General features: G+C 41.8%; 2 protein-coding genes across 2 annotated transcripts; both read right to left on the bottom strand.

Moving 5' to 3' along the window:
• Positions 1-30: 30 nt before the first annotated feature.
• cnot7 (CCR4-NOT transcription complex, subunit 7) lies at positions 31-7,910 on the bottom strand. The gene is made up of 7 exons (XM_080287510.1): positions 7,719-7,910; positions 6,959-7,082; positions 6,691-6,884; positions 4,582-4,743; positions 3,401-3,545; positions 3,157-3,267; positions 31-1,524 (listed from the first exon to the last, which is right to left on the bottom strand). The coding sequence occupies exons 2-7, from the start codon at positions 7,073-7,075 to the stop codon at positions 1,393-1,395; spliced, it is 861 nt and encodes a 286-aa protein (XP_080143636.1). The 5' UTR covers positions 7,076-7,082; positions 7,719-7,910; the 3' UTR covers positions 31-1,392.
• Positions 7,911-12,561: 4,651 nt separating this feature from the next.
• On the bottom strand, positions 12,562-26,266 carry mtmr7a (myotubularin related protein 7a). Its single transcript, XM_026187770.2, has 14 exons — positions 26,089-26,266; positions 25,667-25,789; positions 25,362-25,524; positions 24,965-25,122; positions 24,754-24,882; positions 23,548-23,682; positions 19,350-19,482; positions 17,931-18,040; positions 16,090-16,215; positions 15,713-15,762; positions 15,428-15,628; positions 15,184-15,318; positions 14,911-15,037; positions 12,562-14,023 (listed from the first exon to the last, which is right to left on the bottom strand). The coding sequence occupies exons 1-14, from the start codon at positions 26,110-26,112 to the stop codon at positions 13,688-13,690; spliced, it is 1,950 nt and encodes a 649-aa protein (XP_026043555.2). The 5' UTR covers positions 26,113-26,266; the 3' UTR covers positions 12,562-13,687.
• Positions 26,267-27,940: the final 1,674 nt, after the last annotated feature.

Consider the following 27,940-nt stretch of genomic DNA (forward strand, 5'->3'; position numbering starts at 1 on the left):
TTAATGGAAGAACGCGAAGCCACTGAAAGATACGATGGTAGAAAAATTTCAAGCCTTTATTTACAAAATCATCTAAAAACATTCCTCTTTTTTATTGCATATTCTTCTTCGACTCGGTTACAGTGAGAGAAAGACGTACTGCAGAAAGAGGGAAGTGCTTCAGCTGTCGAGTTTCTGTCACCGGAGGTTAATAAGCCGTGAGCCTACGCTTTAACACGCACCTATGCAAGTTCAGGATACTATTCAACAACAGCGTTTATTCTTGTTTTTGTTTCTTTTGTACATGCGGCAGTTTTATGCGGCATGAATGAACTGGAAAAGCAACACTTGAAGGGAACCAAAAAGCACAAAAAGTCTAATTCAAAGGTCAGAACTACAAATGAACTCCCGCTTGTTAAAAAAGCACCGTCACTTCGAGTAAAACATTCCTCTTCTTTTATTTCAACACTAAAACTATAAATTAAAACAAAAACTGACTCTCTGGTGGTTACTCAGTGGTTACCTCGGCACTTCCTACAGCTTTCATTCTGTTTTTCTTCCCAACACATTTTTGTTGGTTGGCTGAGGTGATGTGTATCCATGATGTTTACACGCACATCAGTGTGCATCCATTCTGACCAACTGATAATAAAGAAATGGCATCCACTTGCTTTATGGTCTGCACCGCTTTAAAAGGCTTATTACAGTGGACTTAGCTCTTACTCGGGTCGTTATAAACTTAATGTTAACGGGACCGATTAGAAAAATCCTCAAGATTCAAGTGCATGTAAACACACCCCAACTATCAGAGAGGAAATCTGTGTGGACTTAGTGTTGAAATGGGGGCAACTAGTCCATGCCAATAAATTAAAAAGTTAAAAGATAAGAATGCAGTTATTATTAAGGCTGAGCGTGGTGAGAGTTGTGATCGTACAGCTTTACATGTTCACAATGTGAAATGGGAACATAGAGAAGGCAACAAAGAGGCCAGAGAGACACACAAACACACCGGAAACATTTTCAGCTTTCCTTATAAAATCAGGTTAGAGCTTTAAAGTGCAAAACATTTCTACAGAACACTTTAGGAAAACTAAAATCCCACCTTTTTAAGCATGTTAAATTGAACTGAACCGACCACACGCCGTCTACGCTGCCTCTTAGGAATAAAAGACTAAACTCAAACATGCAGTTGTTTGCATGTGTGAGGACAGCGGTGATTCTTTTTTTTTTGGACCATCATATTCATTGGTCTAAAGTGAGCAGAGCCTATGAGAAACTTGAGAAACAGCTTGCTAAACGATGCACGTGTAGGTTATTTTCTTCTTCCATCATTATTGTCACTCGGGAGCTTGGCGTCAGAGCCGCACTGATTTTGGGTGTGAAGTGCAGGATGGGAAGAGTTTCGGAGCGATGTCACGACTGCTGCTTGTTAGCCTCTTCTTCATAGGCGTTTCCGGTTCCGTTCTGGACATAGGCGGAGCCTGAGCCGAGCCCGTACAAGTGACCACAGTACTTTGCATCGTCGATATGATCCTCAAAGAACATCTATGGGAAGGATTACAAAAAAACCCACACAATAATACAATCGATTAGTGGTTAGGATAACACACAAAGTGTGAAAAAAAGATCACGTCAAAGTGTACCAAGTAAATAAAGGGCCAAAATTACCGATATCAGTTATTGGTATTGGTGATATTGATATCATAGTGGTATAACTTTCCAGAATAATTATTTAAGACAATAAAACAAACCTTCCAACACACATTACTGTTTGTAATGCTTTCATTCAAGGTCAACACTATGCTTCCTCAAGCATTCAAGTCACATGACTTCAGAACAACTAAACACAGCAGAGCAGGGAGGAGGGGGTGGAGCCTGTGTGAAAGAAGCGCTGTTTGCACTGCCATGTCTACTTTCTGATGATTGGGAGTAACGCACTGAACCTAGAGAAGAAAAACAAAGTGAAGTATCAATTCTTTCATGCTGGTATCGATCCAATACAAGTACCAGCGTTAGTATCGATACTTGCGATATTTGAATCGATCTGCCCACCTCTATCAAAGCGCAATAAACCTGTATTATTAGGTTTGGCCAGCACGGTGGGGACTTTTCTGGTTGCTATGGGAAAACCAGCCTACTGCTTACTTCAATCCAGAATTACATTCAAAGTCCGGCTCCTCACATACAACGGCTTAAATAATCAGGGTCATTAAATATCTTAATGACCTTGTAGTACCATATCACCCTATTACAGCACTTCACTCTCGCTCTGCAGGCCTACTTGTTGTTCCTAGAGTATTTAAAAGTAGAATGAGAGGGAGAGCCTTCAGTTTTCAGGCCCCTCTTCTGTGGAACCAGCTTCCAGGTTGGATTCGGGAAACAGACACTATCTCTACTTTTAAGATTAGGCTTCAAACTTTCCTTTTTGCTAAAACATATAGTTAGGGCTGGACCAGGTGACCCTGAATCCTCCCTTAGTGATGCTGTAATAGGCGGAGGGATTCCCATGATGCATTCAGTATTTCTTCTTCAGTCACCTTTCTCACTCACTATGTGTTAATAGACCTCTCTGCACTGAATCATATCTGTTATTAATCTCTGGCTCTCGTCCACAGCATGTCTTTATCCTGTTTTCCTTCACTTACTCCAACCAATCACAGCAGATGGCCCCGCCCCTCCCTGAGCCTGCTTCTGCTGGAGGTTTCTTCCTGTTAAAAAGGAGTTTTTCCTTCCCATGGTCACCAAGGTGCTTGTTCATAGGGGGTCATATTATTGTTGGGTTTTTCTCTGTATGTATTATTGAGGTGACAGTGGTTGTGATTTGGTACTGTATTAATTGAATTGAATTGAATATTATTTATGACATTAAACACTTTACTGTTGAGTTTATGGTCAGATCAGTCGTCAAACAATCAGGATGTGAGTGAAGTGCAGACTTTAAATCACAGAGTTTTACAAAAGTACTCCATTAACGGTTTAGGACTTGAAGCCATTTTTACAGTGTCCCCAGCTCTATGTTCATGTTGACCATACTCTCAGCCTTTCTCAGAGACTGAAGTTTTTAAACTGATTACATGTATTAAACACGTCTGAGTTTTGGGTTGATAACGTGTTAACCTGTATTATAAACTGGGTCCTTATTCTGATCCTCTCCACTCTCGAACACGGGGTACGTACCTCTCTCATCTTGAAGAAAGCCATGCCTGTGAGCAAAGAGTCCGAACCAGCCTGATGTTGTGGTCCAATCCTCTCCAGCTCTAGTTGCTCAGCTACTTCCTGAAGCCCACCCTGAAAGCAACACACTTGAGATCAGTGCATGCAGTCAAAGTAAAACCTGAGGGATTGCATCAGAAATCAAGGTGATTAAATTAATAAAGCAGGAGATGCTGCGTGCATGCTGCTGGAATATTTATAGAAGCACCTTCAGGTTTTTACAGCTCTTCATGAGGTACTTGACATCGTAAATGACTGGGAAGTACAGGCGAAGAATCTCAAAGAAGTCCACCTCCTCCTCAGGAAGGTTAGCGTTGGACAGAATCTTAATCAGGTATCCAAAGTCATAGCCACTGTAAAACACACACAGCACACACTTTAACAAAGTTGCTTAGGAGCACAGCAGCTGGTGTCAAATACTATATCACTTTCAGTCTCCAAGGAAACAAAGATAACTAAGAGTTTCATATCAAAGAAACATTGAAATAAAAATACACTGTAGTTATAAATTCCATTGTGGCAACTGAGAAAACTAGACGAGAATAAAAGTGACATCAGTGACCTTCAAACCCAATCTTTGGTTTTTTTGTCCCATTTTTTTTCTCTTTGGTATTTTTTCATACATAAAAATGAGAACAAATGATGTGTTTTTGTGAAAATCTGCTAGTAACAAAGTAGTTAAGTTAGTAGTTAAAACCAGTTCTTTGCAAAGTAGTGTGTTAGATGTGGCTACAACACTGGTTCATCTCTTGAGTTAGGTGCATTTAATGCTAGGACGATTCAGAGGTCAGTGCTAAATGGCTTCACAAACAAACAGGAAAAAAAAACATTCCTCTGAATATTTTCAGGTACAAACACTTGAAAAAAATCAGTGAAAAAGTCGTCAGTGTTCAGAGGAAAAGTTTGAAGGAGCTTTAGAAAGCCTGACAGCAAGTCTGGCTGCTTGGAAGCAACATGCAAAGAAAGACGGCACAGTGCTGTGTTTTTGGTGTTAACACGTTTGTGGCTAAATAATCTTGGTGCTCTGTAACATTTCTTATTAAAAAGACGAGACAAGACAAAACTATTTGACAGGTTAAATATAATTTCAAATTGAAACTAAACAGCATGTCTGAACAGCTCAGCAGACATGTAATTTGGTTCAAACACTCATATTTGAAGAGCTTTTACAAAGGTAATATATAATATTCAAACTCGGTGATAGTGTACCAAAGGTAAAACGCTGTGTTTCTAATAAGTGCTTTGTTATTAAAGAGTAAAAAATTGTGGAAATCTGCCTTTGCTGCCATGTGTGTATAAAATAGCTATAAGCCAGTTTCTGGATGTGAAGCAGCAGGTAAACACAAGTGTTACTAATGACACTGCGAAGATTAAGTCAGAGCAGAATACCTGTGAAAAGACAGCCACTTGACTCCGTCGCAGAGCACCACACCTGATGTCATCAGCAACTCTGCAAAGTAAAGCGTCTCAATGCCTTCGTCCTCGTGCTTCTTGAACTGAATCCCTGAAGTGGTCAGGAGCTCAATGGAGTCCTGTGCATACATATCTTCTCTAAAGGGGAAGAAAGTCACAAACAACAAAGTCAACTAGGTAACAGGTCAGTAATCAGTTTAAGTTTAGGGATTATAATGTTGCTCTTGAATGACAAATAAACTGGCCGTACGAAATTTTACAACATTAGACAATCAACTCATGTTTAATTTGGACAGCTTTTTTCTGGGGGACAAAAAAAAATGTGTAATAAATTAAAATGCCAAGTCTCAGGATTCATTTGAGTAGGTTTAGATGAATATTACAAAAATGTAAGGGAGATCAAACCCTTTAACACACTGCACCTAAACTGCAAACAGTGAAGAAAAAGAAAGCCACAAAACTAAACAGAAATGTACTAGAAGAATATCCTCTGTTCAAATAAAAACTAAAACTAAAAGAAAACGTTGATTGCCAAAATCAGCTGGTTGGGTCTTTTGTGGATCCGCAGAAAAAATATATAGATGGTAGCAACAAACTATGAATGCACTTCAGGATGCAGCGTACATGTTTTTCCTTCAAGAAACGACTCCCTGTCCATGACTTCAGAGCTCTCACCACTGACAGGCTGCAGTTTGCAAAAAATGTACAAAAAGAAATAAAGTAGTGTTTTGGAACCACGTTCTGTTTGATCAAACCAAAATTTACCTCTATTAAAATGATTAAACATCTCTAGGAAGGGAAAAGCTTGGAACATAAAATGCCACATCATCATCTAACATCGAAGGGCTTCTGTTACGATTCGTGCACGTAACCCTGCCAAACGCCCTGGCTCACTGGTGTTGATGATTTCACTGCTGGCAGAAGCCATACGTTGAATGCAGAGTTGTGCTTACATTCAGCCAATTGCATCAGAACCTGTTGGATGTTTCATTATTCAGCAGGACTACAATCCTCTACATAAAACCAAAAGGCTTACAAGAGTAAAAGGAAGGAAAATTCTCGACTGGCCGAGTCAGCCCTCTGATTGAGCGCCATTCCAAAAGGTGGCGGTAGCTGACACAAGCAGCAAAGAGCTGTACGTGAGCAGTTGAGGACTGGGAGATCATCAGCAGGGAGGTTACAAAGCATCTGCAACTGTCTTTAAGTCAAAAACTCAAAGCAGTCGCTTACAAAACTGCAAACACAATGATTTTGTGTGTATTTGAATAACTTTTGAGCACCAAAACTCTGGGCCCCTGTCTCACACACTTCTCTCTATAGTTTTAATGCAATACTCAAAATTAAAGCTGAGACTTGGCAGTGTAGTGTAGTATTAATTGTTTTATTTCAAACTTAGTGTCATATTGAAACAGTGCGTAGACCAAAAGCTGTCCAAATATTTACAGTCGGGCCTGCATGTAGAAACGATTCATGTCCCGTTAAAGCTGGAGTGGAGACTTTTACACAGAAAGAAACAAACTTATTTTACATCCAAGTCCTTTGTCAAATGCATTCACACAAAGCGGATCAAGCCCATCAGATAAATCTCTCAACATTTTGTATTGACAGATGGATACAGTGCCACACTACAGTAGTGAGTAAAGGCATGGCACGGTTTTCTTACTGTCAGAAGGCAGACAGCAACAGCATGTCCACACTGCAGAGTTAACTGCAAATCTGGACACATCTAAATTGAATACGAGAAAAATAAAGTCTGATCAGTAGAAGGATTTTGGGGGAACTTTGTATTGCTGGTTTTTAGGGAGTCAAAACCCCAGTAGTGTGTGCAGTTACAGTATTTCACAAGCAAGACAGCATCTCTGTCTTTCCAGCAGCAGTGAACGCTGTCTGTTTATTATACTTAAGAACGAGCCAGGAGTACTGTAAACAATGGAGCATCTTCGTATGTATAACATGTAGTTTAAAAAAAAAGTCAAGAAAGGATTTACTATTTGCACGCACTGATGGGCCGTTATCAGCTGATCAATCCATCTATGGGGCTCCAGCAGGAATACAACAGACAGACAGACCGGATTGCAATCTTACGTGAGGTTAAACTTAAAATTGAACTGCCACGTTGACGTCCCGGGTGGGTAGTCCCCCTGCTCGTTCATAAATGTGAGGCCCAGCTGTATTATCTTGAGCAAATCCACATTGCAGCGCAGCAATTGGTACTGATAGTCAGCGTTGCTTCTGAACTCTCCGATCGGTCTGGCTACAACACCTGGAAACTCCGTGTCCTGCAAGCAGACGAGTCACGATGAACAACGGAAATGTGGGCACGGAGAGGCGCCGCGACTGTGGCACCACTCACCATAGCAATGTAGTTGTACTTTCGAATGACATGTCGTATCCTCTTCAGCTCCTCCTCCAGGTTGTTGGCCCAAACCTCACATATTCTTTGGCTGTGATCCACAGTAGCTGCGGGCATAGTGCCACTTCACCATGCAAGGAGACAAAGAATTGTACTTGAATATAAACACAACATCTGCAACGTGGTGCATAAGTGTACTGTCATAGGTCAGCATATTACATTAAAGGGGGCTGAACAAGTGCACTTTAACACCTAAACCAAAGGCACAGAAGGATTCCTGACACAGCACTTGACTGAAAACAAATGAGGCTTCTATATTGGGCACAGGAAATAACTTTAGCCTGCTTGTGGTACACTGGGGAAGCTAACTTTACTCGCAGTTAGTGTTTCTATTCTAGTATAATGTATGCTAACTGTTGTTACATAAAGGGAACCAGTGGGAGGAGCAGCTATCTCCTCATGATGAGCAGGACGGGCTTAGCCGACTGCTCTTCGCATTAGCTCGGGTTTTCGGCAGCACTTCGGCTAGCTAGGTTACCTGCAACAGTTAGCAGGCTGCAGAGCTAGCATTAGTTAACACGGGCAGGAGGAATAGGAGCTCTGTAATGAGACAAAGCAGCTCCTGCAAGTGGACAGCTAGCTCACAGATAACTGAGACTGTGTGCAGAACATGAAAGAGACTGGTGCAAGCACGCACACACAGACACACACTCGGCGCCACTTTGATACAGCAAAGGTGAACGTAGCTTCGTTAACTTACCGTTCCCCAAACCGGGCGGGTGTGTGTTTTAAGCGTGTACTATCAGAAAACTGTTAGTTTGTTCCACGTTATAGTGTCGGGGGAGTTTCCGCTAACTTTTAAATACTTTATATTCAGTATCGTATTGATGTCAACCTACGGCTGCCATCATAGCTGAGCCTACAACTGGACGTCATCACGTAACACAGCAACGTCATACGCGTATATACGTGTGTAAGTATAGCTTAAGCACAGAGCCCTTGAAAACTGTACTAATTTTTTTTTTACTATATTAGATATGCACTAGTGCTCCAGTCAGTATAATGAAAATGAATACATGAATAAAAGTCATTTCAGTAAATAAAAACACAACAACAACAACAACAATAATAATGTTGTTGTTATTAATATTATTATTTACTTTTGTCAGCAAAGTATGAACACCAAAAAAAGACCAACCCAGCAGCAACGTTTATTCTAGAAAATGATTAGAAGAAAGTTCGGTTTCTACCACAAAAGAAAGTTAAAAAATCACAATCAAAACTAATTTGGTTATGATTGTGACAAATATATTGCAGCATTTTATTCTCCTAATCCAATCACATTCATACATTTAAGAATACTTTAACCTTAACCTTAACCAACTAAGTTCTAGTCTTGTGGAATACTCCAAGTTTTTTTATTGATCCGAAACCAAGTAAATACAGGCTCCGTATTACATTAATTTGAATCTATACCAGCAGCTTATGGACGGTAGAGCAGTGTGTCATGATTTAGAAAATGAATTATCATCAGTTTGCAAATTTTGAACACATTTTAATGGTCACTAAATCGTCACAATAATTAGTTAACAAAACAAAAAACACCATTCAGCTTTTGTTGAAACTGCATTTTATTGGTGACCTGGAAGGTAAATATGTCTGTCTTTGAAGCACTGTTGGTCAGCTTCTGCTGGTTAAATGTGACGTAGGTGATAAATAAAACAGACATGACAGTCAACACAAAAACATTCAGACATCTTTCATAGTGCATGTTTGATATATATACACTCAACAAAAATATAAACGCAACACCTTTGTTACTGCTCCCATTCCCCATGGGATGGACGTAGAGACCTAAAATTCATTCCAGATACACAATATAACCATCCCTCCCAAACAGTGGTCACGAATCAGTCCAAATGTGTGGTAGTGGGCACATCTGCTATATTGAGATAATCCATCCCACCTCACAGGTGTGCCACATCAGGATGCTGATCTGACATCATGAGTAGTGCACAGGTGTACCTCAGACTGCCCACAACAAAAGGCCACCCTGGAATGTGCAGTTTTTTGCGCTATTGGGGGTCTGGGGACCCAGAACCGGTCAGTATCTGGTGTGACCACCATTTGCCTCATGCAGTGCAACACATCGTCGCATGGAGTCTATCAGATTGTCAATTGTGGCCTGTGGAATGTTGGTCCACTCCACTTCAATGGCTGTGCGAGGTTGTTGGATATTCGTGGGAACTGGTACACGCTGTCGTATACGCCGGTCAAGCACATCCCGAACATGCTCAATGGGTGACATGTCCGGTGAGTATGCTGGCCATGCAAGAACTGGGACATTCTCAGCTGCCATCTGCCCTGAACAATGTGAACCATGATTCATCCGTGAAGCGCACACCTCTCCAACGTGCCAGACGCCATCGAATGTGAGCATTTGCCCACACAAGTCTGTTACGGCGACGAGCTGGAGTCAGGTCAAGACCCCGATGAGGACGACGGGCATGCAGTTGAGCGTCCCTGAGACGGTTTCTGACAGTTTGTGCAGAAATTGTTTGGTTGTGCAAACCAATTGTTCCAGCAGCTGTCTGGGTGGCTGGTCTCAGACGATCTTGGAGGTGAACCTGCTGGATGTGGAGGTCCTGGGCTGGTGTGGTTACACGAGGTCTGCGGTTGTGAGGCCGGTTGGATGTGCTGCCATATTCTCTGAAACGCCTGTGGAGACGGCTTATGGTTGAGAAATGAACATTCAATGCACGGGCGACAGATCTGGTTGACATTCCTGCTGTCAGCATGCCAATTGCACGCTCCCTCATTGTTTGTGGCATCTGTGGCATTTTGCTGTGAGACAAAACTGCACATTCCAGGGTGGCCTTTTGTTGTGGGCAGTCTGAGGTACACCTGTGCACTACTCATGATGTCAGATCAGCATCCTGATGTGGCACACCTGTGAGGTGGGATGGATTATCTCAATATAGCAGATGTGCCCACTACCACACATTTGGACTGATTTGTGACCACTGTTTGGGAGGGATGGTTATATTGTGTATCTGGAATGAATTTTAGGTCTCTACGTCCATCCCATGGGGAATGGGAGCAGTAATATATTTTTGTTGAGTGTATATATATATATATATATATATATATATATAAACATGTTTTTTTAAATAATTGCATTTATAGTATTTATATATTGCATAATATATATGCAATTCAGTGGGCTACATACTGAACTTAGGGGATAGAAACAAAGCCTCGATCCTATCATGCTAGTATTAATCTGATACCAGCACCAGCGCTGATATAGATACTATCAGTATTTGGATTGATCCGCCCACCTCTACTATTCCCTTTCCTTTTATAAATCATGTAAACAAATATGCATTACTATTCCTATTATAATTTCTTAAAACCTTCTTTGTGCAACATCTCTAAAGTTAGAAATATCCTGTCTCAGAGTGACGCTGAAAAACTAGTTCATGCATTTATTACTTCCAGGCTGGACTACTGCAATTCATTATTATCAGGATGTCCAAAAAACTCCCTGAAAAGCCTTCAGCTAATCCAAAATGCTGCAGCAAGAGTACTGACAGGGACTAGAAAGAGAGAGCATATTTCTCCTGTTTTGGCTTCCCTTCATTGGCTTCCTGTTAAATCCAGAATTGAATTCAAAGTCCAGCTCCTCACATACAAGGTCTTAAATAATCAGGCCCCATCTTATCTTAATGACCTTGTAGTGCCATATCACCCTATTAGAGCACTTCGCTCTTGCACTGCAGGCCTACTTGTTGTTCCTAGAGTATTTAAAAGTAGAATGGGAGGGAGAGCCTTCAGTTTTCAGGCCCCTCTTCTGTGGAACCAGATTCCAGTTTGGATTCGGGAGACAGACACTATCTCTACTTTCAAGATTAGGCTTAAAACTTTCCTTTTTGCTAAAGCATATAGTTAGGGCTGGACCAGGTGACCCTGAATCCTCCCTTAGTGATGCTGTAATAGACGTAGGCTGCCGGGGGATTCCCATGATGCATTGAGTTTTTCCTTTCCAGTCACCTTTCTCACTCACTATGTATTAATAGACTTCTCTGCATTGAATCATATCTGTTATTAACCTCTGTCTCTCTTCCACAGCATGTCTTTATCCTGTCTTCCTTCTCTCACCCCAACCGGTCGCAGCAGATGGCCCCGCCCCTCCCTGAGCCTGGTTCTGCCGGAGGTTTCTTCCTGTTAAAAGGGAGTTTTTCCTTCCCACTGTCGCCAAAGTGCTTGCTCATAGGGGGTCATATGATTGTTGGGTTTTTCTCTGTATCTATGAAGCGCCTTGAGGTGACTTTTGTTGTGATTTGGCGCTATATAAATAAAATTGAATTGAATTTGTTTTGCTTTGTTTAAGCATAAAAAGATAATGATAATTAGGAAAACGCCAGAACAAAACTGGAAGCTATCTAAGACTAAAAAATAGATACATAAACATATAAACAGTCCTAAGCCTGCAGTGTGAATCAAATCTGTCTCTTTTAGTAATTAAAATTACTTATGTCCTTCCTTCACTTTATATGTCAACCATTTGTCCCAGTCTTTTAAAACGTGCTCTTTTCATGCTCAGTCTGTAGTTTCAGTTTTTCCAGCAGTAGGATCTCCTCAACAACAGTCAACCGCAGTCTTTACCTCCTGTCTTCAGGAGTTGTTGTTGTTTAAAAAAAAAAACAACAACTAAAAACTCATGTTTTTGGAATTGTGTTGGGTTAACTTTTTGTCTGTTTTTTTAAATGCCCCGGTATTTTTTGTGAAGCACTTTGTGATCTTTGTCTTGAAAGGTGCTATATAAATAAAATTTGACTTACTTTACTTACTTAGCCAACTGTCTGTTCAGTTTTTAGTAGAGGTTTGGTTTAATCTGTACATTTTGTAAAGACTACAATGATAAACCAAAAACTCACACCCATAATAAAACAGCTGAATGAGCCATGGAGCAGGACTGCTGGTGGTGGCAGCGCTTTGGGGTCTGGCTCCCCGCCAGCACAGCTGTGCAGCAACAACAAGGACATTGAAGTCTTCATCATTCATCCCTAAAATGAGGGGCAGTCTATGCTGCCATTTACTGACAAAACAAATTTCCCACGTGTGGGACTAATAAAGCTTATCTTATCTTATCTCTTATCTTTACCTACCTGATGATGTAATGCAAATCTGTTTTATGGTGATTAAGTCCAAATATCAAATAAATTGTTTTCAGATGAAGGATTTGAGCCTTACTGCTTTGTGTAAATAATGTCAGACTGTGCATTTATGAGGCAGCTGCTCGAGTATCTGACTAGAGAAACAAAATTAGATCAGGAGAACGGGTGACCTGAATACACAAATGGCACAATAACAGCACACTTTAGCAAAGACTCTCATTTTGTGCAGTGGCTGAGTTTACTTACACTGTTCTCCATTTCTGAATGTGATATTGTAATCTGACTCTATTCCCACTTAAATAAAACAAGAAAAAAGTAAGTATATGGCAGAAAACTGACTTAAATTTACATAAGATTGCCTTTCGAGCACTTTTGCAAACTTATCGTGATCCAACTGAACAAATGAGAGCAGCATCAGAACGCTTTAAGGCTTTTTTCTGGTATTTTTTTTAATACAAGGACAGAATTTGGTATGACTCAGACATTTTAGACACTGAAAAAACAACAACAAAACAAACATTTAAAGCGAGGTCAGAGGAGACAAAAATAGGTTATAGTACAAAAATATTTTCACATGCTTTGCCCAGTAATCTTTGCACTGTTCTTTAGCAGGAGTTCACCAAAACAATAATGGGTACTGCACTACTATAGCAAGCAGCTTTACTGCCAGTTGGACAGCTGAGATAACACAAACACTAAAGGAGTCTCTGTTGGTCATCTGCTGCCCTAAGCAGCACCATGTTTGTGTGTTCAGTCCGGTAGTTCAGTCATGCACTGATGTCGAAACACGCTGCACAGACGTTTATTAAATCACTTTGTCTTTTCAAAAGCTTCCTTTTACGTCCCTTGGCAGTAAAACCCCGTGAAATCCTATAATATGCTGAAATATTCAGGAGTGGACCGCAAGGTGCTGAAAACAAACCACTGACCGCTGGTTATTAGAGTGTAATGACTCCCAGCCCCAGCTGAGGTCACTGTGGCCTGCAGAGTGAGTTCACCTCAGTCATAAATATAGTCCTTTGGGGTTGAAGTGCTGCTACATTTGGGCATATCAGAATCACTGCCACTCTTTCAGCATTAAATGTTAACTAATACCATGTATTACTGGCCTATGTTCAGAGCACACGTCATGTCATTTTACACTGTTAAGGTGTTTACATTGTAAAGCCAAATATCTACTGAATAGAAGCACTTACATGGCTTATCATTAGAAATACAGTAAACTGCAGAGAGTCAGTCTTGCTCCTACTTTCTGTTGAATATGGATTAAAATGTCCAAAAATGTAAGCTTTCTTTGGACTCTTTAACTGAGACAAGGTTAAATGCAGTCTGCTACAGGAAACAACTATGAACACGAAGGAATGCAGGAACATGGAAAGTCCACCATGCATGCAAACAAAAGTGTAAGCAAATCGTGCAACCCCAACAAAACCCGCACTGAAATTGGCCAATAGTCGGGTCACACGATCAACGTAATGGTAGTGTTTGTTCAGTGTCGCTCAGGTGACGTCTGGCTAGCATTGCGCCTCCCAGCCAATGCTACACGTCCTCAGGCAGCCGAGTAGGCTGCCTCATCGGAGTCCGGATCCCTGGTGCTGTCCTCGCTGAGAGGTGAACGGCAGCTCAGGTCCGCGATCCCAGACTCCTGGTCGCTGCCGTTGGAGAAGCTGGCGTCAGATATTTGGTTCGTGCTCTTTGGCAGGAGGATGCTGTCTGGTCCTTTAGGCTGACAGGGGCTGCCGGTGATGAAGCCGCCGGTGTAGTCCTGAGGAGTGTTGGCTAGACCGAGGTTGTTACCAGGAGCCCAAACCGTGGGGCTCTTATCAAAGGCGGCTGCTTTGCAGGAATCACTGCACTCCTGCTCCTGCTCCAGCTCAGAAATCTTCTATTGATAATGTAAGAAATGAAGACAACAGTCATTTTCTATAATCACAAAAACATCCAGGTGGAATTTTCTTTTTTTCCTTTGACTTGTAGTATGAATGCACGGTGATCAGCCACAATATTAAAATCACCTCCCTAATATAGTGCAGCCCCTCCCCCGTGCTGTCAAAACAGTTGCGACCCATCCAGAGACAGGCTCCAGAACCTTTGGCATCACATTAGCATGGAATAATATTTATGTCAGAAGTTATAAAAAGGCTCCAAAACTTTTCCTAGAATATCCGATTTGAAAGATTTCTTCAGCTTTAAAGTAATCCTGTGCCAGTTTTTAGTATATCCTCGCACGCGTGATGGCTTCTTTGTGCACAGGTTGTTAAATTTACTCACAAGGAATTACGTTTTTTTCAGCATGCTGCACATACTGGAGAATTTGGGAAGGTCTGGGGAATTTGCTGAGCTGCATTATCCTGCTGGAAGAGGGAATATAACTGCCATGTTGGGGTGAATGTGACATGCAGCGAAGTTTAGGTCACTGGTTGCCAAAGTAACCAGTGACCTTTGAGCATCACGCCACCTCAGCTAGTTTGTCTTCCTCCCACGGGTCACGCTGATGTTATCTCCTTCTCAGGTAAACAAAAGATATGTCAGTGTAAAAGAAAAAATGTGATCAGACAAGTCCTCCTTCTTTCATTACTTTGCACATGCATACCACAGTTTGTAGGACCACAGGAATCAACATGGGAATTCTGACTACTCTGCTGCTACATAGCAAGCTCCAAAACATTGTTTTATTATAGCCAGCATCAGGTTTTCAGCAATTTCTGTTACACCTATGGCCTTTTTTAAATGGCTTTAAGCTTGTGGCAGATCAGCATAGCCCTGTCCTACCTGTGTGTGTGAAGAAAGCTGCTCCTCCAGCTGCTGTGTCTCCTCCTGGATGGCCCGTAGATAATCCTCTACGGACTGCCGAGGATGCATCCCATGGTCAAAACGGTTGTACAGCCCTTTCCAAAATCTCCATAAAAAAAGAGAAATGCATCAGCAGAATAAAATTTCAATGAATGTCTTTACCTTTCACATAATGATTATCTTCCTGATTAGAGTGCACATACCAGGGTTCAAGTGATGCTGTGTGAGCTGGTGCGGTTGGAGAGAACTTACTTAAAACTGTAGGGGGAAGTTGATGCACGGAGGAGCCCTTGAGTCTGGCTGTGGTTTGGCCTGTACAGGGGGTTGGTGTAGTCTGTACGGTTCGCCCATAGATAACTCCACAAAGAATGAGTCCTCTCATGAACTCTATGTGAAGTCCAAATGGAAGACAGGGAAATAAATATGAGAATAAGGTCAGGGGAAAGACAAAAAGACAATCTTCTCCCAACATGGTGTCTGCAGGTTTAAATCTCACCTCAGCTCTATCCTCTCCCTCTGGTTGTTTCCAATGAAGTTGCCAAACTGGCAGGAGTAGAAGTGATTGTGTATAGTGATTAGAAACCTCTCGTTAAACTCAAAGGCACAGGGGAACTGCTCCATCAGCTGCCACACGCACTCCAGCAACTGATCGATGATGGGAGACACCTCTTTGGGGTCTCCAACCACGTGTTTGCATCTGGAAAAGAGATGCATGGAATGAAATCAGAAGATTTAAACCACATCCAGCAGATGCCATGAAAGTCACGTTTCAGAGGCAGACCTGTGGGAGAACTTGTGTCCAAATGAGACCCAGTCTTTTTCTATGAGAACCTAAATGCAGAAAGAAAAGTGTTAAAACACAAGCAAGATGACTTTGAGTCACGGGAAGAACGACTGAACCTCCACACCCACTTTGTGGGGTAATTTCCCCCCCGACTCCAGGGGGATTTCTCAAAAGTAGGCTTCTGTGTTTTATTTATTTTTCTGGTGTATTTCACATTAGCCAGTAAAGATAGCTTTGGATTAAACAAACAAGCAGCGTGAGCCTAGTATGACCCCCTTTGATGTAAAGCCAGAATGCATTTGGATATATTAACATGATACCACTGAGCTGTAACCCCGCTCTGTATCTTAAATTAAAAAAGCTCCAGTATGTACCATGAATCCTCTGAGGGTCCTGTAGTAGGGGTCCAGCAGCACACAGGCCACTGAACACACCTGAGAAGTACGGTCCCACCCATCTGAACAGTGAATAAGGACGCTGACGCCCTCCTCTGCAACAGCCTACACACACACACACACACACACACACACACACACACACACACACACACACACACACACACACACACACACACACACACACACACACACACACACAGACAAATAAAACGTCCAAAATTAGATGTGGTGATTTTCCACTTGTGCACTATACGTACCTCTGCTTTGCACACAGACGCTATTTTACAGCAGCTGTGAGAAGAAAACCAGCCAGTCATCAGATAAGTTTTAATCACAGGAACCCCGTACCCCATACTGACCTTTTACTAATTTTAGCTGTATTACCTCAAACCTGAGAGACGTGTTATTAAAAAAGTACAATCATGATGTTTTAATTAGAAGACCCACACAATTTCTTTAATGACACTCCTTTCTCCCTTGGATAATTTGGAACATTATTAAAAAGCCACAGCAGCGCAGACGGTATCAGTCTGTGTGTGTCTTTCTGTGTACATTCGTGATGGTATCATAACAAAATGTGGTCGAGGAGTAATCTGCTGTAGCTAAAAACACCACAAAGGTGGTTTTGAGGTGCAGACAGTATAAAACATGGAGGAAGTTGTGGATCTGAAGTGTGAAGCCAACACTGAAATGTCTTAAACCTGCATTCTTTATAATGGCCAGCAGGGGGCAACAATGTTGGCTTTCCAAAACACTCGTGGTTGTATAGGAGTCTATGGGAAAACGGTCCTCGGCTTGTTGTCTCGTTGACCCCAGTGAACATCTTCCTGTTAAATTTATAGGTTCAGTAATAAGTTTCAGGTAATATTGAATAAGACATAAAGTTAATTTTATTGACACTGATCATTCGATGGATATGCTTGGTGCCAATCACACGCTGTTAGCCAATGAGCATACAGTTTTGCTGTCAGGCCCATCTCTTAGTTAAAACATGCAAAACAAACCCACTCTGCTCTGAAGTGCTGTACTGTATGTTTGTAAGTTTTCTCCCATACAAACACAACAATGTCGATGAAACCTTTTGCACCATCAAAGACACCTGCGGTAGCACCCAGAAGGCAGAGAAAGATGCTAACCATCGCACAAAATGTTGGACTTCTGGACATGCTAAAGGAAGGTAGACGCTACGGATTATAAGGTGCATTAAGTGAAACAAAACAGTCAGATAAGTCAAACTTTCCTCAACTCATTCTTCTTGCTTCCTCCACTTCTGTACCATTGATTGGATTCTCTCACAGCTGCTCTATTCCCATGTTCTGGACCTGAAAACAGGGTTTGATCTTTGGTTTCATTCTATGATACTGGACTTATTTTTCTACAAAGGTTTGAACTTTGAGAGTGTTTAAACTAGAGAGAAAAGTGTGAAAATGTTCATGCCTGTCTGAGAAAAGTGTATAAATTGTGTAGTGAGGGGTTTTACAGCCTTAAAACATCTATAATAATTGTAAAGAATAAAGTTGGCTACTTTGTGGATTTCACCGGTTATTTTTAAAATGTAACTCCCATGATAAAAGAGGGACCGCTGTACATTGTAATGAGATGATAAATATGATAACCACTTCATCTGTCAGTGGTTGTGGCTCATTCGTGTAAATCTGGGGGAAAGCCTCAAGGGCTTCTCGTATCGTCCCTGCAAAGATGGATGATGTTGGTTTCACACAGACACACAGAAGATACAAAACACAAACAAACCCACACCTAAACCAATATTGAGGGCAACGGTGAGGCAGACAGTGAGGATTAGCCTCCAGACTGACCTTGGCGATGAAGATGCCTGCATCCAAAACAGCTTTGATGTGCTTCAGCCAGCCTGAGCTCTCCAGACCCTCCAGGAAGTCAGACATGGAGGGGGAACGCAGCTCACACACTGTAACCACAACACAGCTGTCTCACTGTCAGGAAACACGGAGCATACCTGATCGCAGGACTTTATTAAAACCTCACAGAACACTGACAGCAGCAGAGACAAGTTTACAGGGAATCTGTGCACGCTGAGACAACATACGGGTCACCCGAGCATATTTTGCTTTTTTAAAGCAGATTCTGTTTATCTTCTCATGTTATTTGTTCCCACTGGCGATGGCTTTGTTCACACCAGCAACAGCCACTTGGGGATGAGCAATATAAAACCACTTCAGTTCACTTATTCAACTGCCATCAATTTGCCCAGACAGTAATGGTTCCCCAGAGGATGAATCCTTTTCATTTTAATGATGCACTAACTTTTCCCTCTAGTGCCAACGGCTGCAGGCTCACTGTGTCGTTTCATTGTAAAATGTATTTAAATTATTTTCCAAACATTTTCCATCGTCAGGTTCACTCACAGGCAGCGTGACACGAACTCAATCGAACTCAGCTGATGAGACTATATTACACTAATGGTCACAAATCACCTTTAGAAAACTGTAACCCTCAGATTACTCACTGAGGTGTGGACAAAGTGGGTTTTATGTTGATACTACATCAGTTTGCTGACCTGTAAGAGCTGATAACAGAGAAGCAGGTGAACGGGTTCATTTTAGCCTCTAAGGTTTTGTAACACTTCGCACAGTGGACTTGCACTAAGAAGAGATGTTTGAGGCTTTGCTGTCAGGCGGGAGGGGGGTCTTCTTAATCTTATTGAAGTATGCAACCGGGCAGAGAGAAGAAGGCAGAGGGCAGACGTGAAAGGGCAAGGCACTGTCTCCAGCATTTAAAGACTTCCCTTGTGCTGCTAGTGGGCAAAGAGTTATCACAACTGAGAGCAGCTATAACTTTTCAGGCTTGAAATCGCATCATTCTCACGCCCTCTGTCTCTCTTTGGGGGATAATGTCCGGGGTTTTGTCCGCTCCGGGAAACCAAAATAGCTCTGAAATAAAACCCAGATGGATTCAAAGTCTTCCTAGGAGCACCCCTGCACAATACCCAGAAATTCTCCTGTGGGCTCATTTGAGGCTTGATTCCAGCACAGTTCACTCTGCGTGACTGCATATGAAAAAACCCCACGGGGGACCCGCTCTGCTTTAGTAATGTGACGATGCGGCCAATTTAAACAGACAATGCCAGAACATCTGTGTAAAATATGATGTGGTGAAACATTTTTGACAGCTTGAGCTGGTTTTTTATTTGCTGTCAAGCAAATAAAAACCCAGCTCAAGCTGTCATTATAGCTAAATGATAATTACATAGTAATTACCTTCCAGCATTTTCTGCTGGCTGTTCCTCATGACATGGATGTTCTCGATCCCAACAAACTGGAATTTGATGTTGGAGTAGTTGTCTTCGTTTTCATACCCTTTTCCTGCAGCTCGGTTTGCGATCGCATTCAGCTAGAAAAAAAAATTCTGTCAGTTTTTTTTATCCAGCTGTCATTCAAGAATCCCGACAATCTGTAATCTCAGAAAGAGGCTGGTTTTACAACTTATAGTAGCAATACTGGACTATAGTAACATAGTGTATCTAAAACTTATTTCCCTCCTCCCATTATACTATAAAGGAAGAATCAGACTATAGGATCAAGTTGATTAAACTTCTGGGATATTGATCCTGTCAGTTGGGTAGCAGAAGGTACTGTTATTCCTATGAATTGACAACAGGTACACTAGAGGGGCAACAATGAGAAAAGCCCCCACATCAGGAATGATTTTACAGATGGGAGCCACAGACATTTTCATTCATTATTTTTTCACAATTTATGCATTTAGTTAGATGCACTGCATCTAACACGAGGAGTCCAACTCTTCCACGATGGCACATCAATCAGATGATTTGCTGTGTCTTGCAGCCAAGTCTGAAGAGCATGAAGGAGATTCCAGAGCTGGACAGGGCCATAGAAGGTCCTTAACCCATCAGCAGGACGAGACATCAGATATCACGAGGAAGGCCAGAGGGCCCGACATCCTTTAGCGGGCTCTGTGCTCACTGTCCAGACCATGGAGCTAAATTGGCATTTGCCATAGAATACCAGAATTGGTAGATATACCACTCACGATAAGAGGATGCTGCAGGTATTAAAGGTGCTGTGCTGTAGTAGTTTGAATCACATCTATCTAATAGACTTTAATTTGTTAATTTAAATGAAGAGTCCTCCTCACACACTAAGGTCAGTTTTGGAGTTCCACAGGGTTCTGTGCTGAGACCAATTCTGTTTCCATTATACATGCTTCCCTTAGGCAGTATCATTAGAGGGCGTAGCATACATTTGCACTGCTATGCAGATGACACAGAACTTTATTTATCAATGAAGCCAGATAACACACACTAATTAGCAGAGGTGGGACCAAGTCATTGTTTTGCAAGTCTCAAGTAAGTCTCAAGTCTTTATCCTCAAGTCTCAAGTCAAGTCTCAAGTAATGTCAGGCAAGTCAGAGTCGAGTCTCAAGTCACTGGTGTAAAAGTCCGAGTCAAGTCACAAGTCTGAAACTTTGAATTTCAAGTCCTTTCGAGTCTTTAAAAAAAAACAAAACGAAAAAAGCATGTTGCAGTTATGCTAAATGTAAATATTAGACCATGTAATTTTTAAATCTGTGTTTTTCTCAACACATGACAAAATAGTGAACTTAGAAAATATACACAAATTGTGAAATTGCACCTCTTTAAAATGCAGCTCAATTAAACCTAGCTCCAAGAATAATTTTCACCGACAGTTCTGAGATAAGCTGCATGTTATTCTTGGATGCGGTTGTAGGACTGGCTTTAAAATCGCATGACAAAAATATCATACACATTAAAAAAACTGTATCACCAACGTAGCCTGGACAACATTTGCTAGTTAGATGAAGTCAGCTATCTCATCTTAGCATATTTATATGCATATTTATAATTATACGCTTCTTGGAGTGAGTGCACACACTCATGAAGTTTAGTAACTTCCGGTCACTGCAACAAGCCCAGGTACAGTTTACCGACAGATGGGTACAGGACCTTGAAACGCACCGTGTAGAACGAAAGACCATCGTACGTATCATAAGTTTACCAGTCTCACAAATCGTCGTCATAAATACACATTCCTTAACCGTTTATTAATAGGACCTTTGAGCTCAACGGTAATTAATTAGTAGTGGAAATAATTTCTGGTAGCATCACAGAAATGTAGCAGTGACAATAATACTGTATGCTGTAATCGTACTGGGCAATTGGTGATACAAAACAACTGTTTTATCCTGTGAATAAAAGCATATGTTTTTGTCAATGTACCATAATAACAGAAGCGAAACGCAATATTGTGTCAGGACAATTCACTATTTATGCACAATAAACAAAGGAGCATAGCGCGACCATTTCAGTTCAGCGCCAGACTTGCTTGTAACCTATATCACCAATTATGTTATGAAAATGACGTATTAACTACTAAAAAACACTGACCTTCGTGTAAATGCTTGGAGCAGACTAACCTGTGAGCTGGAGTGTTCTGGGACGTTATATTTGATCTTTGAATGGCTGCAATCCAGGCCATCCGTCGCATCTTTGTTACTTCGGAAACATGGCTTGAACAATTTCTCTTCAACGACGTAATCCGATAACAACCGATCTCTTTACCCGTCGGCTTCCCGTGGCTGTCATGCGACCGGCTATTGCAGTTAATAATACAACGGCTTCTTGTGTTTCTTTTTATCGCTGTATAACTGATTTTAATTGAAAGCCTGCGTGCGCTAGTACCGCTTGCCACGAGTTCCCAGAATCCTTTGCGGTTCTACCCGTGAATGACGTCACATTTTCAATCTCTATATAATATGCATGTTAAATTTTATATTTGGGGTAAAATATCAAGTCTTTTCAAGTAAACCGGTTCAAGTCCAATTCAAGTCCCAAGTCATTGGTGTAAAAGTCCAAGTCAAGTCACAAGTCTTAGAACATTTTTTCAAGTCAAGTCTAAAGTCATAAAATTAATGACTCGAGTCTGACTCGAGTCCAAGTCATGTGACTCGAGTCCACACCTCTGCTAATTAGTTATCGGAAGGAATGTCTTCAAGACATAGAGACTTTGATGACCTCTAATTTTCTGCTTCTTTATTTAAGATAAAACTGAGGTTATTGTACTCGGCCCTAAAAATCTTAGAAATATGGTATCAACCAGATGCTTACTCTGAATGGCATTACCTTAGCCTCCAGTAACAATGTGAGGAACCTTGGGAGTCGTTTTTCACCACGATATGTCGCTCAAAATGCATATTAAACAAATAGAGGGCAAATGGAGAGACAATAATAGATCGAGACAAATGTAGGACTGATCCTGTAGATGCAATGTGCAGGTGAGGCTGTGCTTTTGTACATATCATCACGGTCACATTTTAAAATCCTCTGTGTTGGCATAAAGAATAAAGAGTCAATGAAAATATATTTCTTGGGGTAATAACAGATGAGAGACTTAATTGGAGAGCACACGTAAGATATTTTCATTCCAATGTATCAAGAAGCATTGCAATACTAAACAAGGCAAAGCAGGCATTAGACTGTACATCTCCCCATATTACCATACCGTTCGCTGGTTTCCCTTTACTTAAGCTGTTGTGCAGAAGTCTGGAATCAGAGAATTATACAAACTCACTATTCTTACAGTTTGAAATACTGAAATTTGCAGATCTAATGGAATTCCAAATAGCACAATTTCTGTTCAAAGCAAAAAGTAATGAACTACCAGGTGGTTTTGTGAATGTGTGAACTACCAGGAAAAGTTTTTGTGTTTCTGTGCGTGGAGTGAAACTGTGGAATGGTCTGAGTACGGAGTTGAAGCAGTGTCCAAACATAAAGCAGTTCATAGTCTTCCACTTATCCTTGTCAAGGGTTGGAGCCTATCCCAGCTAACATAGGGCGAGAAGCAGGGTACACCCTGGACAGGGCGCCAGGGATAACACAGAGAGACAGTACGTGGAGAGAATCCACGCAAACATGGGGGCAAACATGCAAACTCCACACAGAAAGAGCCCGGCCAGGTGGTGGAATCAAATTCAGGACCCTCTTTTTGTGAGGCAACCGTGCTAATCACTGCGCCACTGTGCTGGCCATGGTTCAAAAAGAGTTATAGAGACGTGATCTTCATAAGATATAAAGAAAGGGAAAATGATGAATTTCAGTGGATGTCTCTGTTTAGGGAGTTGTTATTTCATGCTCATTGGCTTTGCTGTGTAGAGGCAAAGTTATGGTGATCTAGAAGCAAAGCAAACTACTGAGTTCAAACACTTTCAGAGGCCAAATTACATAAAACGCATATGTTGCAGAAACATTGCCATCAATACTGATCATATAACACCTAGCAGAGATCTGGGATGTTTTCAAAGCGTTTGCTGTGAGATCTTCAGCCGGCAGCGCACAGTCTGGAAAAATAAATCCCAGCTGAATATACAGTTGATGCTTTAAACACTTGCAGGCCTTTCCTTTAGATACAAAGGGCTCACCTTAGGCCTGGTATCCACCACATACATGAAGTCACTGCAGGGATTGGACCTCAAGATGGCCTCAAGCATCTGTTCATCCTCCAGGCAGCGAGCGCTGAAACCTGACAGGGGCTGGCTGCTGCGGCAGATGGCAGCCTGCGAGGAAGCAAGAGGAGCTAGGCTTCATACAGGGACTCATCCTCATCAGTTCACAGCATTCAGTGCACACGCACAATAACCAGTCTAATATATGAGAATTAGGACGAGTTGAAATTCACAGTACTTTTCCTTCCCCTGCATGTTCAATTTAAATTATTCAACCACACAGTTTCTCATATCTCCACATTTAATAGCAACATGGGAAATAGCCAGAGATCACTGTGTGGCTCTCCCCTTGGGCACATGAACTAAAGTGGAGCTTTTTGTATGCGCTGAACTGCACAAGCAGGACCCTGAACCCTGGGAAGCTGACCTCACACACATAAAGCACTCCTAAACGTCGAATTATGGATTAATAAAATAAATTATGAGCACTTTGGCTTTTTCTCGTGTCAGATATACGACTTTCACAAATATGAAGCCAAGATCAGGGAGACAGTAACGATTCATGTTGTTATTTAATGACCAAATGGACGTCTGTCTTGCTTTCTTTTTTACAGCCTTGTAACACAAGGCTGTAAAAAAGAAGTTGAAGAAGAGGAACAGTATTTAGCAGGGTCATATCTTACCCCTGCTAAAAAACATTTATTAAGAATGTATTTATTAAGAAGGCAAAATACATTATCAACCATCTTGACCACATTTTGTCAGGAAGTTGCTCTCAGGTCGCCACTATTGCTTTTTTGGGATTAATTAAGATATCTGAATCTGAATACATGACCTCAGACAAATACAGAATCTGGTGCTGTTTCTCTACCGGCCAATCATCATGAAGATGCTGCTTTCACGTGGAAATGGGAAAAGATTTCCTGACAGCAGTGACTCATGTTCATCTTAAGAACAGACCAACTTTTCTCACTTTTGTGGCTAAAACGGTCCAAGTGAAGCATTCAAAACTTATTTTATATACCTGTAAATAATCTCTTACCTCAGCTCCTGCAAAGTTTTTCGTTGTGCAGGACTGGAGATTTTAGCTCTGTTAGCATCACTTCATATCCCTTGTATTACTATGGGGCAGATTGGAAGTGTATGGGAAATAAAAAGAGAAATACTCTGTAATAAACTTACATGATTGTCTTTGCAGTAGTATGACAGGGCAGGAAATCTGCCTCTGCTTCTGAATTTGGAGCTCCCCACTATGACCGGTGGTGTGGCACTCTCGGGTACAAACAGGTCAGCAGGGTAAGTGTCACTCACCTTTAGAAAAAAAGACCAAACAAACCTTTAGGCATAGCTGTCCATATTAGGATGAATGTGCATCTAAGGCCAGCTCAGTGACCTTGTAGTGTTGGTTAACTGGGGAGAGTTTCCACAGAGAGCTTGGGAGTCCCATTCTGCTGTAATCAGCCTTGAGGTCCAAGAAGTCCCATTCCTGTCGTCTCTCCTTCTCATCAACATTTGGCTTATAGGAGAAGCAGTACAGCTCGTCATAACTCTCTGAAAGACAAAACAGGGACTGACAGCTAAAGGCTGATGAGCACAACCTTCAACTTGTTTCAGTCCAAAAGGCCAAAGTGTTGCAAAAGCAGAGGAGATGAAAACTAGACCAAATGAGCAGATATTTACAGGATATTTAGGATATTTACAGTGATACAGAAATGCTGGCATAAAGAAAAAAGAAGATAATCAAAGAGGAATACAGTCCAAGCCTTTGCTGACATAATGACAGAGCTCACCTGGCTGGGAGAGCCGCTGCAGGGACAGATGAATATCGTGGCATTCCTGCTCTTTAGAAATGATAAAATGAAGAACCTGGAAGTTCTTGCAGTGAATAAGCAGAGGAAATCCTGAAGGAGTTGCAGCCAGTTTGTCCACACTGCACACCAAACTGTGAAGTACCTGAGCAAAGGTTAAAAAAAACAAATTTACTGAAGTGTGCTTTGGAGGATTGCAAAATGTTAGTCTTGCAGCCTGCTGGTGACGCACGCTTAACATTTTTTTCTCTTCAAACAGACTGCTTATCACGGGCTGTGATCCCTACCCATGTTTCATTGCGCACTCCGGCCTCGCTCTCCACAAAGATGGTGTGTGTGGCAGTCAGGTACAGGGTGCCCACCCTCCTCCTTCTGTGGGAGATTCTGTCAAGCAGCTTGACATTCTCCACCTGGAAGGGGGAGGAGGAAGGACAGCATCAAAACAGCCTCATCCTCTGCACATCTCACGCGTGTTTGACACAGCTGCACATATGTGTGAGATGACAGAGAAACACATCCTCAAAGCAGTGACTTTACTGCCAACGTGGCGAACACAGCAGCACGCGTCCTTTGGATTGAGACAGATGTTTGTCTTATTTATTTGACTTTAGATTTGATCTTAGAGTGCGCATGACGCTTTGCTGCTGGAGCGCCAGTGGCGGTACAGTGCGGAAATGTAGCAAATCACTGCAGCCAGACCCGCGGTTACCTTTGGCAGTCGGATGTGCTCCATCGGCAGCTAAGCTTCCAGCCACGGCTAAACTACCAGCACTAGAATATGTGCACAACAGTGTTATAAAAGGCGTTAAATTGGCTCATAAGGTTGGAGCTGTCCGTCAGTAGCTCTCAGGTTAAGCAGCCATAATATTGCTATTGCCTGAGCTGACTTCAGCGCATGGTCCTAAAGCCCGCTCGGTGTCGTGCTGTTACCGTCACGGTTGTGAACATAGACAGTAGATAAAAGATGGAAACAGCTTTGTGTCTGAAAAGTGAACCCAACACAGACGAGCCCTGAACATCATTCATTTTAGAGGCCAACAGAGGGCGACAACCTCAGTGAATGCTGACCTGATGACTTTAAAAACTCAGGCGCTGGTTTCAGGACATACTGAATAGTCTAAGGAGCTTGGAAAGAAAAGCGTCTGGACTTCCTTAACTTGCTTGAAGCTTCTCATCCAAGAAGCTTCTTGGATGAGCTTCTGGATGAGAGGTGAAACATCTTCAAGCAAGAAGAAGCAGAAGTCCAGAACATTTTCTTTCCAAGCTCTTTGCAAAGCTTGGACTGGATGACTGAGAACTAGAGCTGGGCGATAGAACGATAACGATATGTATCGCGATATAACTTTTTCTCGATAGAAAAATTCAACTATCGTGATAGACCTCGCCGCTCTTGTCCTCTTTAAAAAAAAAGAAAAAAAAGAACAGCCAATCCAAATTAAGTAGCGCAGAGCCGAACCAATCACAGCCGCAGCGTCACGTCACGTGACTTGTTACGTACAGCACAAGTGCCAAGCCGCACATGTGTATTTGTTTGGGAAGCAGCCAGCCACCGTACCGCCCGGGTAATGGAGGAAATGAGTGTGCCGACTAGAAAAATCAACCGAGCATGACCGAAGAGAAAACAGATGATGGTTCCAATGCCGGAGAGATTGTCAAACGGAAGAGCCATAGAAGCTCCGTAGTGTGAAGGTATTTCGGCTATTTCAAGTCTGACAAAAAACAGAGTAGCGTGCACTGTAAATTGTGCCGAAAGCAAGTCTGGAAATACAATAAACTGGTGCATGCGCTACGTCCACACGTACCCGGGTATTTTTGAAAACGCAGATTTTTCTATGCGTTTGCACCTTTCGTCCACACGTAAACGGCGTTTTTGGTCACTGAAAACGAAGATTTTTAAAAACTCAGTTTTTGCATTTACGTGTGGACTAGAAAAACGGAGAAAACGCAGCGTCAAAGGTGTGCGTATTTTTTGACGTCACACTGTGCGCCACGTTATTGTTTCGGTGAAATGAATTTCTACAATACTGTTACTGTCAATTCTACTCTCTGCAGTGTTTAAATGCTTACATATACACACAGTTACTGTCCCTCCACACGTACGACTCGGTTCTGCTTCTATGCCCCAGCTTTGTTTTCTTTTTCCCACCGAGGCTTCTAGACTTCTGATTGGCCAACATTTCTGCACGGTTAGGAATCTAGCGCCACCTGCTGCTTTGGCATGTTCATAGCAGCGTTTTCCTTCATTTCTGCCTTTATGTGTGGACGGGATTATTTTTTAAAACGAAAACGGAAAACCTCCGTTTTCAAAAACACCCGTGTACGTGTGGACGTAGCCTCAGTCTCTGACTGGAAGCGCTAATTTGTCATTCGGCTTTTGTCAGACTAAGGTAACTGTTAAAACTAGAGATGGCACGATACCACTTTTTTATGTCCGATACCGATACCGATATCATAAATTTGGATATCTGCCGATACCGATATGAATCCGATATAGTGTTTTTTAACCAACAAAACTGTTTTTTAAAATATCTTGCTGCATTTTGCAAGTCTGCAAGTTCATA

Source organism: Astatotilapia calliptera, chromosome 2 (assembly GCF_964374335.1).
Source record: "Astatotilapia calliptera chromosome 2, fAstCal68.1, whole genome shotgun sequence".
NCBI classification, from domain to species: domain Eukaryota; kingdom Metazoa; phylum Chordata; class Actinopteri; order Cichliformes; family Cichlidae; genus Astatotilapia; species Astatotilapia calliptera.

What these genes read in the sequence shown, in the direction of transcription:
- cnot7 (XM_080287510.1), bottom strand. Translation starts at nt 7,075, where the DNA reads ATGCCCGCAGCTACTGTGGATCACAGCCAAAGAATATGTGAGGTTTGG. An exon ending in AGTACAACTACATTGCTATG is followed by an intron (nt 6,885 to 6,958) that starts GTGAGTGGTGCC and finishes GTCTGCTTGCAG; the next exon opens with GACACGGAGTTTCCAGGTGT. An exon ending in CTTTCTTCAAGATGAGAGAG is followed by an intron (nt 1,525 to 3,156) that starts GTACGTACCCCG and finishes TCCTTCCCATAG; the next exon opens with ATGTTCTTTGAGGATCATAT.
- mtmr7a (XM_026187770.2), bottom strand. Translation starts at nt 26,112, where the DNA reads ATGGAGCACATCCGACTGCCAAAG. An exon ending in GAGTGCGCAATGAAACATGG is followed by an intron (nt 25,525 to 25,666) that starts GTAGGGATCACA and finishes ACCTTTGCTCAG; the next exon opens with GTACTTCACAGTTTGGTGTG. An exon ending in AGCTTTCTTCACACACACAG is followed by an intron (nt 14,024 to 14,910) that starts GTAGGACAGGGC and finishes CATTATCAATAG; the next exon opens with AAGATTTCTGAGCTGGAGCA.